Source organism: Malurus melanocephalus, unplaced genomic scaffold, assembly GCF_030028575.1.
Source record: "Malurus melanocephalus ecotype Western Australia unplaced genomic scaffold, MMel_1.1 scaffold_218, whole genome shotgun sequence".
NCBI lineage: Eukaryota > Metazoa > Chordata > Aves > Passeriformes > Maluridae > Malurus > Malurus melanocephalus.
Window position 1 is genome coordinate 754,237 of NW_026623450.1, and position 21,365 is coordinate 775,601.

General features: G+C 36.0%; 1 protein-coding gene across 2 annotated transcripts in view; it reads right to left on the bottom strand.

Annotated features, from left to right (window-relative positions):
• The window catches only part of WAC (WW domain containing adaptor with coiled-coil), a 53,248-nt gene that overhangs the window by 28,313 nt on the left and 3,570 nt on the right, over positions 1-21,365 (bottom strand). For both annotated transcript variants that reach the window (XM_057374165.1, XM_057374164.1), the window contains exons 4-7: positions 3,941-4,047; positions 3,084-3,199; positions 2,480-2,592; positions 756-1,064 (exon numbers count right to left, since the gene is read on the bottom strand). In XM_057374165.1, coding sequence (XP_057230148.1) covers positions 756-1,064; positions 2,480-2,592; positions 3,084-3,199; positions 3,941-4,047 — 645 coding nt within the window. The remainder of the gene's footprint in view (positions 1-755; positions 1,065-2,479; positions 2,593-3,083; positions 3,200-3,940; positions 4,048-21,365) is intronic.

The window sequence follows — 21,365 nt, forward strand, 5'->3', positions numbered from 1 at the left end:
ATATCACTCTAAAACTGGACTACACCAAAGTAACACACTAACACTAATGGCACACATCTCATTCTCACCATCTTCTTGAGCTCTTCTTCCCTAACACTGAAGTAAATCTAACTAATATTCAGACTTTTGAAAGGTCACAAACAAGGCAGAGTAAAATCCTGATCCTCGCTTGACTCAAACTGTATCTAACAGGTACCATCACCCAGCAAAAACACAAACCATCAGCAGACTTAGAACTGAAGATAAAATATTTTTCATGATACAGAACAAAACAGATTAGCTCTGACAAACATGTAGAAAACCCTCTCTTTCTGTAAGAATTGTGCCTGTGTTGATTGAAAAGTTTGACACTGGCATTCCAAACAGTAACAGCAGTTCACAAAACATAATGGTCCAAAATGACTTTCAAATTGTGTAACTACATAACAACTCAAATAAATGGCAAAGATCCAAAACAAGAGGAGACAAAAATGAAAATATGTTCTACTAAAATACATCTTTCAAATTACCATTTGAAATGTTAATCTGCAGAATAAGYCAGTAAATAGCAAATGTTACAGTGTCAATTCGAAGTTGTATAAGATATAGCTAATGTGGTTTAGGGGAAAACAAACACATCAAAACAGTAATCAGGTTCTAAGCACATAACATCAAACAGGAAAAGTATCTTTAAATTCTAGCACTAACTTACTTCAAACAAGCAATGTAATGCAATGCATCATCTTGAATACTAGAGGGAATTTCATTAGACATACCTTTTCTCTCTGTTTTCTGTGCAGGGATGGAAGATGTGGATGTAGACAGTTTTGATAAAGTAGATGCTCCATTAGCATCAAAGGATTTCTTTGGCTGGTGATCAGATTGTAGAGAAAATGGACTAGGAGGAACAGTGCTTGGAGTAGCAGTTGGATGAACCACTGGTTTGATGGGATGCTGTACTGGAGTAGAACTACTGTGAGTCTCTGCTCTTGGCAGTCTGTAGTCTCTGTCATTGTGCCTGCTTGTTTGAGATAAAATATTCTGTGGGAGCATACTGCTGGTGTCACTGGAATGCTTGTCTTCCACTTTTTTCAGGATTCCCCAAGTAACGTTGCAATAAGAAAAAAAATATTAAATCAGAAACAAGGCTATGATTGCAGACTTTAATTAATACAGCTGCACACCAACAACTAGAGCTGATTGAACTTCTTATGATTAAAAAAGCCTCAAGCACAGCAGCACCAAAAATGTAAGATTTAATTCTACTCACTGACAAAATGCATTTTCTCTGACCTTTGCTTGATTTAGAGTTCCGGTTAAGCACTGTGTTTTGATGAAAGGCTGCTACATAACAAATGTCAAGTTAACTTTTGAAGTYTACTAAAAAAATCTAACTCAAAATCTATTATTTCCATCTTGTATTTAGTCTAAAGAGATAATTTGTGCCATTCTTCTTTTGATCATCAAAAACCCTGAACATCAAGAATAATTCAATAGTTTCAAATTCTAGCCTTCAAAGTATTCCTTCTCATGTCACTTGAGTACTACTACAACAAATTTACTTACAGTTAATTCAAGGTATATATATATATGTATATAAAAAAAAATGAGTGACTAATCTGCACTGGTCACACAATCACAGACTTTCCAATACACTACTCAGTGAAAATACCAAGCAAATACAGAGTAATTATTTTTAAAGATTCTTACACTTTCATTGTCACAAAAAAATACTCCATTATGCATGTCTGCTATTTTTTGTAGCATCCAGTATATTTTAGCATATGCAGTTTCAATATACAGAGAAAAACAGCCCTTCATCTCTACCTTGTCAAGTCTCGAGAGTGTGGGTGAAGATTAATACTTTAGCTTCTACTTTTAAACTATCCAAAAAACTAGGCTACAAACTTAGTCAAATAACATTAGCATACAAACAGAATCTCACAGTACAATTAACATAGATTAAAGCTAGGAAACAAGACAAAAATCTCTAAGCTACAGAAATTTATAGTCCAGGAAAGATTTTGCTAMGAGTATTGGTATGGTAAAAACATGCTCTCAATAGCATACACAAGCCTCTGAAAACCCTGATACCAAAATGCATTAAATTAGGTTACTATTTTTAGAKGTGAAATCTTTATTTTCAATAAAAAAATGTCAGAAAATGACATTACCAAGTCTCAATGATCACGAACAGTCCAACTAAACTACAGATTATGCAAGCTGTTAAAGTAACTAGCCATGAAGATAATTAAATCTGGCAGTAAAAGCCACAAAAAGGAAGGAGCACCATGAAAAGCATTAAGCAAGTGTTGCACTAGTAAAGTTATTTAAAGAAACAACATTTGGGAGAGTTAACTGTGCTATCCACTTTGGCTTTTATATATAAAAAGGTGAGAAACACAGCTACAGAAAGGGATTTTTACATTTTTTGAAGTCTGGAAAAGAAAACAGTAATGCAAACAAGGCAAGAATATATTGCCAAAAAAAAAGCACATACTTCCACTGGCAAACCCACTGGCAGCTGTCGCCTGCATCACCTCTCTTCTGTAATCCCTATCTTTTGGAAAACTGTTAACTGACATTTTGCTTGCTTCTTTTTGCCTCTGCTCTCTGAAGAAAAGAAAAAAAGTTAGGTAAGAACTTACATTATCTAATAATATAATAGTTTCTGTAAGTTACGTGAGATGAATGAAACTGTTAAAAGCTTKCTGCTACAGGTAGGCTTAGCAAACTCCAGCCACTGCCTCCTTACATCTGTGCTGGTTGAAGGCCACAGTATAGCAGTTCAGCTCACTAATCTTGTCAAAAAAAATCCCCAAAACRCYCCAAACAAAACAAAAAGCAACATTCACATGCATACCCTMCCCCAAAAAATCAAAAATCAAAACAAGCCAACCCCAAACAAACCAATCATACTTCCCTCTCAGGCTCTGAACTGTCRAGGCATAAAACAGGTGCCAGAGGTCATGGTAAGGGCAGGAACACAGCAGACTTATACCACAATCTTTTATAGCAGTAATCTATTCGATAAGCTCAACTGCTTTTAAATGTGCTTAAGAATATTTGTTCTTTACACAATTAAAACAAACAGAAACATATACCTTTCCAGCCACTCTTTTGGTTTTTCCCATTGKGAAACTTCTGTTCGGCAGTTGTAATAGTATTTTTTGCCTGAAGAGCTGATGTGCTCAGACCAATCATCCGCAGAATCATAAGCCTTTAAAATACAAACAACGTTGGACAAAAGACTACTTGAGAGTTTTAATATACAAATTTACCAGCTTTTACCATTTTTAAAACTACATGGCATCCCTGTATGTACCCGTATCACTGCTTCCTACCATCTCTAAATGTCAATTTCATTAATAGCTTGAAGATGTGACCACTATGCTTCTGTTGCATTGTGCAATAGTTTCCTCTGGTTTATTCCCATCAACTCCTTTAACAAAATTTGACAGTTTTTAGTGGGATACAGTAATGTCAATACTGMYAACATTGGTTTGCTTCACCTTACAACATCCTCAAAATTATTTTCAAATGTTTTCTACACATCATAAATGTACCCATTTTGTTTTAGGGCAATTTTTAACAAACACGATTCTGACTACTAAAACTTTGACACTAAAGTGACCAAAATTCACAAAGTAAGTAAAATCATACTGTCTGCTCCAGATCTATCAAAAGTTCATGGAAAATATTTCTGCATCTATGTCACTTAAATAATCTAATATTATTTAAATTAATGACAAGTAACTCAAAGCTCTAATGATTACCAGTTAGGATAGTTTTACAACATATAGCAACTGCATCTTGGGTTTACAGAGTGTTTATAAAATAAAGACTGAGATTGGAAAACTCAAGCACATAATGTAAATTATGCCTGTCTTAGACAAAATTATGAAAATATGGAAGGTATGAATGGGCAACACACAGATGAAAACCAATTACAAATACTTACTGCATCAGAAGTTTTGCTTGGATTATTGCTGGGATTAGAAGAATGTGAATTTGAACTATGAAGAGCACTGTGGTTGTGTGAATTTTCTTGTGGAGAGTAACTGGTCCCTGAAAGAAAATAGCAAGACTGTTTACAATGCATGCTTTCAAAGAAATCAACCATCTGCATTCTAAGGAGATGGAAACAAAAAGAAGAGGGAAGGAGAAAAGGCAAGYTGTCCAAAGTCTGGACCTCAGCATAGTTCAGATGCAGAAGTATTTCAAGAGATCATACATATACATTTTTTTCACACAACATAGAATTCACTYTGATTTTCTAGTTATAGTAATGCAGTATGTCCTTTCACTGACCTAACTCTCAAACTTTATTCCATTACTAAAAAATAKCCTTTATAATTCTGATGCTTTGGAGAGTCCTAACATGCCAATTCAGAAATGAACAGGCATTTTCTCCTCAACATTAGATCAGAAAATTAAACAGGCTATCAAAAGCTTACACAGATGTATAAAATCAGGTTTTAAGCTCAATGAAGTAATGCCATTTCCTTAAAACTGCTGTTTCCTTTTGAGACTACTTGTAATTAGTTCTAGGTAACTAAGTCTGTTTATGCACAGATCAGACTATATTTTCCTGCACCTCAGTCTCTGCAATAAAGGTACGGACATCTAGAATACTAAAGGCAGCATTTCCCAAACCACCACCTGCTTCTGGCCTCTCCACCAATTACACCTCAAGGCAACTTAGTTTTCCTCAATGTAAAAACACTTGAACAGCTGAAATGAGACAGGAGATCTTTCTCAACTCCTTTCAGATCTGAATTTGTGCCTAAGCTCAAATCACCTGAACAGTTCCATTTACAATTAAACAAGGACATCCATTCAATTCTGCAATCTTCTTTTACATTTCCTGCTCTTAAGGCCTCTCATTTCTCTAAAATTTCTAAGCAAGTAAAGGCTCTTCTAATGTCCTTTATGTCATATTTTCTCTAAGTTTTTAATGTTCACAAAAATCACACCAAACTAGGAAAAAATCGTTTCCTTACATATTTCAGGGAAAAGGATATTCCAAATAKAACACTATCCCAGTCTTTATTTTYCCTTTCCATACTGARAAATTTCTAAATAACACTGTACCRGTCTTCATTTTCCCTTYCCATACTGAGAAATTTCTAAATACCCAGGGGTGCTACATCAACTACCACCACCTTCACAAGCTGTATAGCCATCTAAATACGAAGTCAAAGTGATTTGAAAATGGCAAAGACTTTATCTTATGGTCAATTACACTAAAGAACAGTAAAGGACTGATAGGTGGGAGTGAATGGAGTCATAAAAAAAAAATTGTTCTACAGTCTTCTGAGAGCTRCATATACAGAACATGACTAAATGATATAGTAGGTGCAGAATGAGAGCTACCATAATGCAAATTCTGTCTTTTGAGCCTTCTAACTACAGAAGCACTGAAAAAATGACTATTTCAAACTTTTTTCTCCCCACCTTTAACCCTGCAGGTTAGAAAAACAGTCCATGACAAAAGCAAAGATGTATACCATCACCAAACTGTTTAGTACCCTACAAAGGCGAAAGGTCAATTTGCACACACGAGTCACTRCAACCTGAAACAGCACTCTCTCAAAACCTTTCCCTACACTATTTTGGCTAAAACTGTATGYTATTCTTCAGAAAGATATAAGGGGAAAAAAAAATAAGGAAAACAGAGGAGTGTCATACTCAAATACAGTCTTTCAAAAGCTAGACCATAGTCCTACACCCAAAGTATCTTGCATGCTCAGAGTCAGGCAGAATGACTTAGCATGGGGGCAARTTAGGTTTGTCAAAGCAATACTTAAAACCATTGCATACTTGTGATGCACACCCCTAACAACAACAAAAAAAAACATTTAATGACACATTGGACTCCCCTAGATACAAGTACTGTATTGTAATACAAGGCTGTAGTTCTCAGTTATACCAAAAGTCTCAATTTTTTTAGACACTGATTATGGAGTGAAATAGGTGTTTAATATTTTTGTATTAGTCATTATGATTTCATTCTACYGAGATAAAAATCATTAAAATTTCTTAATATATTTTTGTAGGTTGTTCAACAGACATATTGTAATTACTTTCTGCTATGAGGTAAAATCATCTCCTTTTTTTGAGGAAAAAGCAAGATGAAAATTTATCAGATGGCYTTGTTTGAATAGTCCCTTCAAAACATCAGACACCACCAATGCATTTAATTTACTGTAATCCTGTACCATGGATGCAGTAACGCTGTATTTTGTTCAGCATACTCAACATGCACATAGTGATTTTTAAATACTGGAGTGGTCTAAATACACCACCACAGTGAATGTAATCTAACAGGCATTTTCCAAACATGAGAAAGAGCCAACTACCTACCCATTACAGGAATAAAATATTTTAAAGCCAATTCTACCCAGCACATAAACAAATCCCCCAAAATTCACCGTGCAGACTTTCAAACTCCACATGGTCTATCAGCTCAGCAGCATGCCCCCATTCACACTGTGCCCAGCCCAAGTACTGAGTCACCAAGCGCTCTGGAGGAGTATCGGAGCAGCTGCAGCAAGTCACACCCACCTACAGCTGGCCCCGATAGGAGAAACACCTACTAGGCAGCASTTTCTTCGGCAGGGGCCCCAGGGCCTCTCAGCACGGAGCTGCAATCCTCCCGACTGCCCTCCCACAKGCTCCATCCATCAGGAGTCCTGTCCTACCTGAGCTGGCCTCAGCTGCATAAAAACTGATCACGGCTGCTCCAACAATGCCGACTGCCTCGGGACACCAGGACAAGCGACACAGGCACTTACAGGCCCAGCCATAAATACCTACCAATGGTGCCGGARACAGTTACACAGGGTAATTACAGGTGCAGGTTCACCACCCATAGCTCCATTCTATTTTACACATAATACCACTCACTTTATGTTTAGATCTGTACCCAAACGTCAGGAATRAGCACACAAAAGGACTGCTGAACTGATGTCTGCTGCTGGAAAGCTTCCAAGACCAAAGCAGATGAAACTCTGGAGAACAACAGTTTTGGGCATTTCATRCGAGTTAAGGGCTTAAAGACTGCATGAAAACATGACAACCACCTTACCAAATTACACTCTTATACTGAGGCAGCAAGGTTTTAGTATGTGGTTAAATACATGCACAGCAGTCATCTAGAAATCTGACAACCAGCCAAGTGCCAGCTCAGGTTGTCTGGGAAAGTTAGGATGTTTAAAAGGCCAGAAAAAGCAGAGGTCTACCGGAAAAACAAGGTGGGTTCTTCTCACTTGAATATTAGGCTTCACCACTAGCAAAGCCCAACCCTGAGCCATTTTAAGGTGGCTGTGGTATGCAATCAGATCTCCATCTCCCAGCAGCATGCCTGGCAAAGCAGATCATGAGAACAGGACCACTAAGACTAGCCCATACCCCAGAAACAGGCCTAATAAGGTAGACAGCATTCTGCTGTCCCTTGAGACAGTTCCTTATGCACTTCTCACTTTTTCCTCTTACAGTTAAACCTTCCTTACTKGTTCCACTTTCTTCAGCAAAGAGGAACAAAGACTTGCTTTTACACTTCTTATTAGCACATTYGCAGATTTAGCAATTGTTAATATATACCTTTGACACAACACAGAGAAATTGATATTGTGACAAATATTCCAACTCAGTTTCAGAACTCCCCAATGGAAATGTTCACTGCACAATCACAGTGAGTTTTCTCAGCTAAATCATTATTTTGAAAGCAGTTAAAGCTGGAGCTACTCCTAACTGGAAGATGGCCAACAAGGGCATCAGCACTACAGTTATATAAAACTCTAGTGATGCAACCCTGTGAGCAAGTCTTCCCCAGTGATGAACAAGTCATAGGGCAGGTCAGAGTCAAGGTTAAAATACCACAACTAGCTCCAAATCTTTCCAACAAAAATCACACCTTCCTTCCTAATGCATGAAAATCACCACAAAGCACAAAGAGCAAGGACCTGGGAACCAATTCRGAATTACTTCATGCCTACTACAGATTTGAAAATCTGTCACACTAGGACTCATTTTAACATTTTTGTAAGTTGTTTCCACATCCTAACTGCTGAATGCAAGACACTTTGAACTGCAACAAGGGCTCAACACTATGCTGGACTTGAAAAACAGATTTAACATAGAATGAAATAAGAATACTCCATTTTGTAATACCGTCAACTTTATCTAGCAATTATCGTATTCAATTAGCATCTCCATTAACACTTCACTTCTGAAATTATAAAAAGTTCAAATTCTGAGTTAGCTAAGGATCAGACKGCTCTGATAAAGCACTCGGTTTCCCTACTGTCTTTCAAGACCAAGCTGAAACTCTTTCCTCTCCAAAACCTATACACCTATATAGCAACTATAGCATGTACCTGCCACCACCTAAAATAAATTTACTTGCCAGTTGATTAGAATAATCRAATACATGATTGTGCATTCCCCACCATCCTCTGGCATCCAAGTATCTTGGCCTAATTTATTCTTTTGGTTCATAACATTGTACAGTATCATAATCATAAAAGTTCCAACTGAAATGCACAACTTGGAACAGAGACATTACAGTTGCAGTATATATACTGTTGCAACATACAGTTAACTTTACATAGTTCACCACTGATAGAGCATTTATGCTTTCTTTTCAGCCCGAAAAATACCTTGTTAATATCCTAACTAATACCTTATTAATAGCCTCATTTAGTCTATAATAAAAAGTGTCAGTGGRGATATAAAATAAAGCAAGTTTATAAATGCTCACCAGCTGGAACTCAAGGACAGTCTGCTCCTTCAGTCCCGCCAGAGGGAACTGGGATTCAGAAAGAGCTCTAGGAGAGTCACCATTTCTGTGCCCACATGCTAGGCATGTGGAAATCAASACTGGGCAGCAGAAAAGTACGGAAGGTCATCACATTTGTGACAACTCTGTACATACTGCTCTATGACTCCATGTTCCACCTCTCAGCTAACATGCAATCAAATTCATTAAACTAGAGATAGTATCAGAACCTGAACTTCCTCAAAAGAACAAATACTATCCAAGTGATTGACACTAATTAGTTGTTAACAGAGAAAACTTTATAGCATGATAGTTTATGGTAGTGAYATTTTACAAAGATAACTAATTAAGAAGACTTCTTTAAACAGTGAAAATTATAGAAATTTATCTAGGATAAGTCTGAATTAAAATGTCTAAAGTGTATTTCAACTGGCTTTGTTACTACAGTGCAAATCTTTGTGCAGAACTCTTTCTAAAGCACTGCTTATGGGAGGAAATAAAGCAACACAATACCAATACAATACCCAACATGCCAGCAATAACTGAACAGCATATCATGGCCATTTTGATGTGCCAAATGTAAAAGTAATAAGACAAAACCATTTTTCTTCACTGCATTTTTATGTGGCTCRCTGTACTGAAACAAACATAGGCAACCAACGCCTTCCATACACAACCAAAAGCATAAAAACTTGCAATTTTCCTAGCAGAGCAGTGGCCTCAGAGAAATACACCMACTGTGCAGTAACATTTTCCAGAAATTCATAACCTACTAAGYTGAATGCACAATGCTCTGCCAAGAGAAAGAAAACCTAGCCTGATCACTGTGTTGCCCAACTACATACTCATTATACCCCCCCAAATAAATGTTTTATACCAGTCAGCAAGTAGTTCTATTATGCAAAAAAACTTTAAAAGCTGTATTTCATTTCCTGCCTTCCTATCCTGCCACACTGCCAATCAAGCAAAGTCTGTATTATTTTGCAATATCCAATTCACAGGATAATCAATGTAAAGAAGTTCTCTTTTTCTCCAAGTTACCATTCATACAGATTTTCAGACATCAGCCAAAAGCATTACTATAAAAAGACCAGGAGTCATACATATATGGAGTATGGGCACAAATGCCCAATAATGGATGAAAAGGATACTGTAAACATACAGTTTTATTCATAATAGGACTTCTAAAATGGTGATAAGAAAATGACACCTTGTGAAGGGAAAGTCAGAAGCAGTAAACTAATGAAAGTCAAGGACTTGTTTTATCAATGGAATATTCAGCAAATGCCAAGGTATTGCTGATTATTAAAATGAAAAAGACAAAGCTAAATCTTACACACTGCATAAGGTACAGTAATTTCTTATTATGCTTTTTTCTGCTTACATTTTAATTTTTAATTAGTTCTAGTCAATTTATTTCAGAAACTGAAGCTTAATTTTAGGGCAAACAGACCAAACTGTTCTAGAAAGAACACCAAGCTATTCCTGCCCATCAAAAACGAAAGCAAAAGTTAATAAAATGCCTCAAACTAAATTCAAACTTAGAGTTCTCAAATAACAAGTCAGGGATTAATAACAAGTCAGGGATTTATTACTCCAGCAGCTAGCAGGCAGACTGTTTTCCTAGGGTTGTACTTCAGCCTAAATAAGTAACACAGCTTGGGTTGTCCTCATTCATAGAGCAGATGAACTTATTTCTGTCCAACCATCCTCATTTGCTCCTTTTCTTGTTACAGCTTAAGCTTAATAATGAAATAATTTTGGGATTGTTTTCCTTCTCCCCTCAGTCCACCTCCCAGTAACAATGAGAAATCACTTTTCAGCTTAAGACATGACTTTGAAAATTATCAGGTTCACCAACAAGGTACAGTGAATGCCATGAATTTATGTAAGATCCAATACTCAAAACTAACTCAAATCATAGAGCCAAAGGGATGAAAAATGGATTTTCAGTATACTCTAGACAGAACTCCTACCAACAATTTTCTTCAAAGAAAAGCAGTATATTATCAGTTTCCTTGATACCTCAACTATTGAAATAACAATAGACAAAGACTGGACAAATAGTCTTATCACACATGAAGACCTTTTCATTCTCTATTTCTGAAATGGGGTAAAACAGTATCGTTAGAAAGAATTTGCCTGTTTCTCATAAATTAAGGCAAATTTCAACCAGCTTCTAAACTTTTCTGGTAAGACTCAAAGGTTACTGAAGTAGATTAAACAAATTATAACCTACAAAGTGGATTTATGTAAATTTAAAAACTCTGAGTGGCAAGTTCCTCAGATTAACATTTGCGATTTCCTCCCTTTAGGAAACCTTAGGTTCAGTCACCTAATAAAAAAATGCTAGCAACATCCTCAACATTGCTGAACATCTACTAAGACACGCACTTCATTTGCCATCAATAGACTTGAAAAAGGCAGCTTAAGCAGTTTTACCCATGGAAAATACGAGTAAGTAGCATGAACTTCAGCARTACAGAGTCATACTCCTAACTGTCTGCCTTCTAATTTCGGAAGATTTCAGTGTGTATAATAAAAAAACAAACTCCTCGTTTAACACTAAGTTGAAGTATTTAAACTTTAAAGTATTTTTAAATTTGCAGCACTAATTAACATTACCTATTTGTACTAAGGAGTGGGACATTGCTCTAAAAAGAAAAGAGATAGGTTGAGAATAAAGCCAAACTGCCTTCATTCTGGACTATTGCTCCTAAAACATTTACATCTCTAATACAGTGTCAGAGAGTGCTCAAAGAGGTTCCTCTGACTTCAAGCAACATCTTCATATGCAGAGACTTTTAAATTATTATGACGTGAAAAAGAAAGTGTTAAACTGACAGCTAGAATCCTTACCACAAACAACCATGTTATTTGAACTCCACAGGGATCAGCACAGCAAATGGGCAACAGACCGAATTTCYGCCTTCCAAGCCCTCCTCAGCAACTCATCACAAAACCCAAATGACCTTCCCATGAACACACTGCAATACAGCACTAAGAGTCAAGCTCAGTGGTTGAAATAAAACAGCACAACAAACTCTTCCATCTCCAGCAACAACACTTCCACAAAAGTGGAAGATCACTAAGAGTAAGCAGAAGACTGAACCTCTATTTCTGTAATCACTCATTCACATTAATTGTCAGTAGATAATTCCAGATATAGAAGTTTTTCCKCTAAAAAGCCAAGAAAAACTAGAGAACTAAAGACATTTCTAAAAATACATGAATTCAGCTGGGGCAACAGGCACATACTCCAATGCTTCATGAAAATTACACTCAAGAGATACCAAAATGATAAAGATTTTTTTTTAACATTGCAGTGGGGGCAGGCAAGTATCATAAATTTTACTTTTCATTCAAGGAGCTTCCCAAAGAACGTAACACATTGGAAGAACCACTGATGTTTATCAACACACATCTCAGATGGGAGTTACTCAAATACAGACACTTTATATTGTGTATTTCAATATTTTAAGATTACAAACAGCAGAGTAAAACTGTTCAAGACTGACACACCATAACCCAGTAATCACAAACTGTAGTTTGATTAAAATCAGGGGTCATGCAAAACAATTTCTGCTTACAAAGGAGAAGAAAAAGTAGTTTCCCAAACACAGCTCTGAGACTATTTCCCCTTCTTCCATAGGACCAAATTAGTACTCCCATTCAAGAAGCTCCAAGCAATTAAGTAAGATATGACAACTTAATTTCCGTGACAAAATTCACTGAGCAAAAATAAGGTCAATTAAGAACAAGGCCGGGTTCTTTAGCAATTCTCAATTTTCTTTTGATGTTTTGATGATAGCTTCTTGAGGACAGAGAAGTTTAAAGAGAAGACCCTGTGAATGCAGTAACACTTAAAAATGAACTTGCACTGAACGTTTACATTACTAGTCTTAGAATATGGAAGGTGAAGCTACAGGCTCTTACGAACACAGGTAGTGCCATGCACTGAAAAAYGCTTGCAAACTTCATTCCATCTTAAGTTTCCTTCATTTCAACTGAGCATGCACCATTCACAATCAGCAAATCAACAAGTACATGGTGTTGGAGAAGTACTAAAAAAAGGGAGTCTGTTATAAAACATTACTGCGATCCTGCAAAAAGATGTAACACAAAYGTAACACACGTCCTTAATGAGAAGCCTGTGGCAGAATCAGTGTATAACCACATTAAAATAATGCAAGAAAAAAAGGCAYTCTGTATCTCCCTTGTTAAGTGTTTCTTAGAAATAGTAAGTCAGATTATCCCAAATTCATATCTCARGATACATCAAACACAACGGAAGAACCAACCTCCACTTCAATACCAGATTATTCCTTAAGTGCTATTAGTACTTGTTATTTGAAAATAACTTTCTTCTTAGACTACAGAAGTGTCCATGTCTCAATAAAACAGAGAAAGCATTATTTCACCTAAAATTTAGATACTGACTGATCTACCTACACAGAATTCTAGAATATTTCTGTTTTAAGAAAGATTACTCTTATTTTCCTGGACATGGTATTTYTTCATCACAAATGAGCAAGCTAACTTGAAAGTATTTAGTATTCAAAACACCAATTGGTCAGTAAACTTTTACATAACTTGAGAAATTATGAGATTCAAACAAAATGAATTTTCAGTTCTGAACACACTATGCCACGTGTATTTATTATAGTATAGATACACAACAAGTATAATTTTAATTTCATGATTATTTAATTTCCAACTGAGAATTGTTTTTGAAGAGATGCTAATAACAAAAAAAAAAAAAAAAAAAAAAAAAAAAAAAAAAAAAAAAAAAAAAAAGGCAAGTCAAATTAATTTCTGTCACACAGAAGTTCTTCACTGAAATAAAGGAATGTTGGCCCAAAGCTCAGAGTGGAAGCAAAGATAGCAAGCAAGGATTGACCTAAGAGTTAATATATATCGTGTTGTGGTTTTAAAAAAAACGGATTCAGAGTTTTATTTCAGGCTGGCCCAGCTCAGCTCAACAAAGCTTAGCTCAGCTTAACAAAGGTCTTGTGCAACAGGGCTTTCAAGCATCTAAAGCACAATAGATGACAAGACAATTGACCCTTCTTTCAATTAAGTAATTCTTAAATATATATATATATATATCTATATCTATCTATATATGTATATATATATATATACACACATATATATATATAATTCAACTGGTCTTTCCTGGAACTACCTTACTATAAGAAAATAATCTTCTTCATAAAAGCTGTAGTTATGTTTACAAATTCAAAATCTATTCCACAATTATTTGATTAAGTGTCTCATTTTATTTCTCTAGCTAAGTAAATGCTCTCAATAGGACTATAYAAAAACTGCAATCATTACTTAGACAGCATTTAGCCAGTAAGAGGTGAATTTTAGACCACTTGAATTTGAAGAGGATCATATTATTTCTTGTATTAAAGCAAGCAGAAATAGCACTGTATCAAATGAGCAGTTTTTAAAATTACATCTGTGTTAATCTGTCAGCAGCAGGTGTCTGAATGAAGAATCTACTCAAACGACTTAACTAGATGACATCTGAACTCCTCCAAGTTCAAGGGGCACAGCTGACACAAATACACCAGCACCCAGAACATAATTATATGAAATAAACACAGCAGGAAAAAAGAATAGGTAGAGCACATTACCTAACCTGTATTGAAGAGTTTATGCAAAAATGTGCATTATATACCTTAATTAAAAAAAAAAAATTCTTTGTGGTTTTTCCACATTTGGGAGTGAATAGGCATGTTTGAACCACAAAAATGAAACAAGCAAGAGAGATCATGATCTCCCTGTTTTTGCTACTGATAGATATGGATAATTGGTAAGTGCTGCTCTAACACACTCAGTAACAAATCYACCTAGAAAAACACTGAGGAAGACTTGCTCTGGAAGATATAAAAAAGCACAATATTTAAGAAATTTGAGAAACCAAGGCAGAGGAACTAATCTCTGTAACTGGGATGGAACTAAATCTGCTTCATAAAAGTTCTTTCAGAAAGTCTGACATGCCAAAAAATACACAGTGGGTCAGAGAAATTAGCTGACATATCAGAAAAGTAATGATAAAACTTCAGACAAAAAAAAAAAAACATTTGAAGACTTCTGCTGCCCCTCAGAGAGAGAATTTAGCTCATTTAGCTCTGGAAACTAACTGTTCATAYTTCTGGCTGCCTTTTTCTTGTCATGAAGCACTTGAGTACCGTTTCACATCTCTTTTTTGAGTGATGACAAAAAGAGGGTATTAGCATTTTTTATCATACCTCTGCTGTAGAAACAAAACAAGTTATGTTTTAACATTGCAACAGAAAAAATTACATTAACTTTGACAGACTGTTCCTTTGCAACTCTCCTYTGTAACAACAGTCACAATAAGGAACAGATAATTATTCCCAAGTCYTACACAGCCTAATCATAGGCCTTTAGACCCATATTCCATTAATTTCAAACACAATGTAGCATTGCTGCATGAATGAAAACTAAGCCAAGGCCACAAAAGCCGGTAAAAAGAGTTAAGACTCTTTTCAGTCATCTGCTCAAAAATTTATTTCCCTTTTCAGTGACCTGGAGGACAGACTTTCCAACTGGACATACTAAGTGAGACCCTCATCAYRTTTATYAGCATCTGAAGGGAGGGTGTCAGAGGACAGACTGAGGCTCTTCTCAGCAGTGCCAAACAGCAGCTCAAAAAGCAATGGGCAGAAACTGAGGCACAGAAGTTCCACCTGAATATGAGGAAGAACTGCTTCACTGTGTGGAGTCTCCCTCACTSGGGAGATACAAAAACCATGGACACAATCCTGAGCCAAGTGCTGGAGGATGACCCATGTGGAGCAGGCAGTCTGGACCACACCCACTTTGGCCACTTCAAACCTGACCCATTCTGTSATTATTCTTGAACAGTATTCCATGAGTCTACTTCCAGTCAGCAGGCAAGTATAATTTGTGTCTTAGAACACACATTTCGCTTCACAAGCTTGAAAATAGGGAGAAAAAGAAGGGGTGCAAAAGTGTATATAAGAGAATTCCAGGCTATTTCACTCTTTGTTTAAAATTTCCACCGGAGGAAAATAGGTAAATATCACATTCAAGAGGTATCTTTGAATAATTTAGAAAGTGTTTATGTTTACAGGATAAGCAATTTATTTTAGAAGCTTACACTTCATATATGGATTAAATTTTGTTCCCTAAATATTCATTGCCATAGACTTTTCACTTACTACAGATTAATGAACTTCAAAATACTGTTTCACAAAAAAATACCTCTGGCAAAAATGTCAGTAAACAAAAATTTTAACCTACATTATAATTCTAAGATTGTTCCCCGTACATACAAATGACGGCAGAAAGTTCTGATTTCAGAACAGCAATAAAATATTCAGGAAACATTTGGTAACCCCCAAGTTCCCTGGTAGTATTTTCTTAACAGACTGAAGTACTGAAGGGATACAGGTTTGTGACAAAATCCATACTTGAGTTCTCTCTATGATAAGGTTAGTGCTAACAAATGAAAAACCATACTAGTTGAGTAGGAAAGCAAACCTACACAAGCAGAACAAGAAAAACAAACATAAAAAGCATTCTTATACTACTAGCAAATACCTGTTCTGGGATACAGGAACGAGTAGTGGACTTGGATAGTTTTTAGGGTAGTTTTATTATTRTAAGTTAGGAAGCCTATTAAAAGTCTTCAAGGAAACAGAATCTTGTAATACTGAAATTACAGAAGGGAACACCTGCAGTGAACTACAAGAAATTCTGGTGACCCTTTTATAATTTAAGGGAAAACAGGAAGAATGTAATTATCTTAAACTAAAAGTAAAGAAAGTCTTCCTCCTCCTAAGTGCCACATTTAGTGCCAGAAAGAATTCATTTTTACACTACAACAAACTACTGACAAAAAGTAAGTATTAAAGAACTGCCTTTCATTGCCAGTACAATTTTACYCCTTACTGAAGAGCTACATAGAGAATGATGTCTCTGTACAGAGAGAGGTTTATCCCTGAAAATACCTATGAAATTGCACAAAAGCCTGACTTTGTAAACAAATGCAGCTATCACTGCAAGTTGGCTGCCATAAAATCACTATTATTCACAGCAAAGTTATTACAGCATCAAATCACTTCTGAGCCAAAACAGAGGCAGAGTATTCTCTTCCAAGCTCTGCACAGCTTCAGCAATCCTTGGCTTATCGGATGCTTTACACTGAATAGGTAGAAACAGCCAGGAAAACAAATGTAAACTGTCAATAAACAGTATTTCTCATAGAAGGTAGCCATGTCCCAAAACAYGGTTAAGGAATTAATTCTAATCAAGGGCCACTGGGGAATACAGAGCATTCCCACTAAAAAACAACTGCATCATTCACAAATTGCTATCTTGACGATGGCCAAGTAGCAGGCAGCTCATCAGAAACTAGCAGTTTTCATTACTTCTTTTCATCTCCAGAAAAGCAACTCAAGTACAAGTTTAGTAAACTGTATATTCCATTTCTGCAAAATCAGAGGCAAGGAGCAAATGTTAAGAAACCATTATGCTAAGTAAAAATCATTCCCTTATGATTAGCTTGTGTACCAAACACAAGCAAATTCCCGAAGTGTTGCGTATGGTCAGTATWTCCTCTTTTCCAAAACATAAAATATGCTTACATACAAAAGCTTACCAGCTGTAGCAGGTAGACTCAATTGAACATACTACATTAACGATCTAATGAATTCTTAAAACTAAGATATGTATTTGCTTAAACAAAACAACTATAAATGGAAATCTTCAGAGGACCTATTTACAGATCTGAATTTTACACTCTCACAAAAGGATGTTGGAACAGTGAAAATTCTCAGTGTCAAAGTCCTAACAGCAACAGAGTTTGGGAAGCAGCTGCATCAACAGGTTACAAACAAACAGCACTGCTTACTAACATTTGATACAGCCTTCATTTCAGACCAAGTCTCCTACTAATACATCTTTACTCTAGCAACCTACAACAGATACTTGAACTTCATTAAGAGAAACAGAGGACTCCATCCACCTACAMGAATAACGACTTAGCATTTCATACCACCATATTAGTATCACAGTTCTTACCTAATATCAGCAATGTAAAAAATTAGGGATTTATGTCTTCCATTCTRTACCAGTTAAAGACAAGCTTTGCAGGCACTTTCCAAAAGAAATTTTCAGTATTAACGTTCTAAACTTCYAGATTGAAAAACTACAAACACAAGTCATATCTGTTACTGTGATTCTAGGAGCACACACTTTTCAACTTCTTTTCTACTAGAGATCCTCCCAACAGAGTAACACAAAAAAATGATTACACAACTGATCCAGCAAAAGCTCACCTCAGAAATACTGCCAAATCCACCAAGCAAATGGAAAGCTATTTTCTCTCTGAAAGTTCTAAACTTGAAAGTACACTTAAAATTAAAACCCTACCTGAAGGCAGTAATACTAGTAACACTTAAAAGAAAGYGYTTATAATATCAAAACCAGAAACTTATTTTTCCCAATTTATTTGTTTTTATTCAGAGAAAACCTTATAAAAGGTGAATGGTCCTGGAAGCAATTCTATTCATCTTAAAAAACAAACCAGCCACCGATCGCCACTTTCTTTAAAGCCACCCAAACAGCCAACATTCAAGAAATAGCAAAGTGAATCACCAAATCTACAGTTGGCTGTTGGGGAGGGTATTCAAAGCATGTTTCATGAAGAGCTCATTCTCCTTTGTGATCAGACTTCTCTCATTCCAGCTTTGACCATAAAGTCACAGCAAGGAAATGGTTTTCATAGCAATGAATAGTAACTTTAACAGCAGTTAATACTAACTACGTAGAAAGAATCTACTCCAGCTTCTTCCTGAACCCTTCACTATGTTCCATTACTCTCAGATTTGCCTCTTTCCATCAATGCTGCAATTTCCTCTTTACAAGGCCCACTGCCGGAGCATCTTCAATTCTCTTGCAGCCGCCCTAACATCCTTGTTCACTATTTATTTCAGTGGTCAATGCTCACACTAATTTAATCAGCAGTTCCCCTCTACTGTCAGGGCTGCTAATGCAGGAACCTAACACAGTGCTCTGTTTAGGGCTGTTAGCTGTCCTTCTGCTGTGAGGACTCTGGACTCCTTCAGGAACCAGTGGAAACAAAGCAAAACAACACAGAATGAYAAAAGCGCCTACCATCCCTTTGATAAAAAGAGGAACTCATTATTTAAAATATTTCACTCAGATTCTAATAGCAGTAGGATTTTTAATCTTAGAACTGTAATAGTAACAGTGGTCACTGACAACTGTTCTTAATTGCCAATTAAAAAAAAACCCCATGTACAAAAGAAACAGTGACAAAGCTTCAATTCTTTGTAATTTAAATATCACAAGTTATAATCAAATTTCATTACAATAGCCTACACKGCACAATAGCACACAATTCAGCAAAAGATTTCATGCTATGTACATTTACACTCTCCAGTTGTTATTTTAGGCAATTCAGTAAGCTCATGGCATAAAGTGAACAAATTTTCAATCTCTTCAATATAAATGTAGCAGAACACGCAGTATTTTCTTCACAAAAAGAAACAATTGAGCACAAGTGGCTTAACTGAACTAACCTTTTTTTGCATGAARTTCTACCGTTTATCTTAGTGGGTTATTCTGCTCTATACAGTTACGTAGAAACTCCCTTTGCCCCTTTTTTACCAAGGGTTGAACCTCACATTTTTACTCTTAAATTATATATATCTATATATCTCCCTTTCATTATTCCCCAAGCTATCCTACTTATCTGGCCTCATTATTTTTGTTCCTGTATACCAGTATCACATCATTCATGCATTTAAAAAGACCTACAACAGCCTTCCATCCTCAAGCATGAGAGCCCTCAAATCTTTGTATTTTCCTTTTTCTTTAATGGAAATATTTTTCCACATCTACAAGGCCCTCCATAGTTCTATTCCCCACAAACAATGCTGGCTTAAACTCCCTATTTGTTACTGTTAAGAAACTTCACACTTGAGTTGGTCTTGTAAGACCCCCTAATCTCTTCAAACCCCACACTTGCCTRTAGCAGCTGACCTATAAATAAGAGATGCACTGAGCGGGGGAGCTGTTCATTATGTTTTAAACACTTGCATACAGAGACAATGCCTCATGCACAGAGATATGAAAGCAAGAACCAAGTTAAGGCAGTTTTTTCATATGCTGGATGTACAAGTACTCTTAGGAAACCAGGGATGTGACAAAAACTTGCAATAACTCCACCACAGTTAGTCCAAGGTAAACTTGGAAGTCTCACTCCAGAAAACGACTGTCTCTGTACACAGTCTCTTTCCACAGAAACCACACAGTAAGCAACTTTGAAAAATGCTTTGTTTGCACTGTGTCAGTATGGAGGGCTTGCCTGTTACACGTTTAAAACGTTAATTGAATTTCTTACCATGGAGTACAGCTCTACAAAAGATTCTGCCATGAATATTACAAAAATAAGCTGTTACAAAAAAAACCCTTTATACACGTAATAGGAGGTGGTTCTACCATTTTTGAGTTATTAATTTTCAATTACCACTCTTATATTTTAAATGTGTACACTTAAATCTTGAAATGACATTTAAAYGACATTTTACCACAAAAATATGAACCAGTCATGACTAAATCAGCTCACTACACCACTGAATCTTCCTGTTTCACTTCAGATTTAAAATGACTAAGAGACATAGAAGAGTTCCTTCTAAACATTGAGTTGAGAGGGAGAGATCAGATTAAATCAGCTTTATGTTCACTAGTAATGAACCAGATTTATGTCCCATTTTGTTTTCTGAGGTATGAGATTGTTTGTTTGGGACTTTAATTTAGTTTTGGAAAATAAGAGATGTTTCAGTGAGATTTGCTTTTTTAAGTTCAGCTAGATCATAGGAAGGCAGTAACACCTGCAGTAGTTTCAAATCAAGCAGCACCAATTTTAAAATAACACACAGCAATTACAAAAAATWAAAACCATCCAACTTCTTTCCTCCTCTCTGAAGAATGTAAAAGGAAAAAAAAACAAGACAGACAATTACAGTAGTATCAACTGATTAATACTCTTCAGTCATATTRCGGCTTACATGAAAAATGTTAGCACTTTTGTAATGTTTTTCTTTTTTCCACTGTATGTCTGTAATTGCAAAACTAAAGGAATACTGTAGCAATAGCAGCACTTCAGGCTAATTCAATAGACAGAGAACATGGTAAATTATTTTATTATGTCTTTTGCATATTAGCAATATACAAATATCCATCGATACTAGAGCRTTTCACCTGTATCCTAACACCTACCTTCAATTGATACTGACAGAAATATTCAGTACATCAAACTGATATCCTTCTGCCCACATCCGCTCACCTTTGGTTTACTGTGTACAGCACACAGGATTTAACTTGGTTGTTCTGAATGTATTTTACAAAGGTGAAACTGTGGCCAAACTAACCTTACTAATGACACACACACAMAAAAAAGRAAATTCACTTACTTACTTTAAACAGTAAATATGTTCAACTTTTAAAATTAGTAATTTCCCTTACACTGTTGAAGACTACTTCTTTTTTCCAGTCTGTTAACAGAYTATGTGCA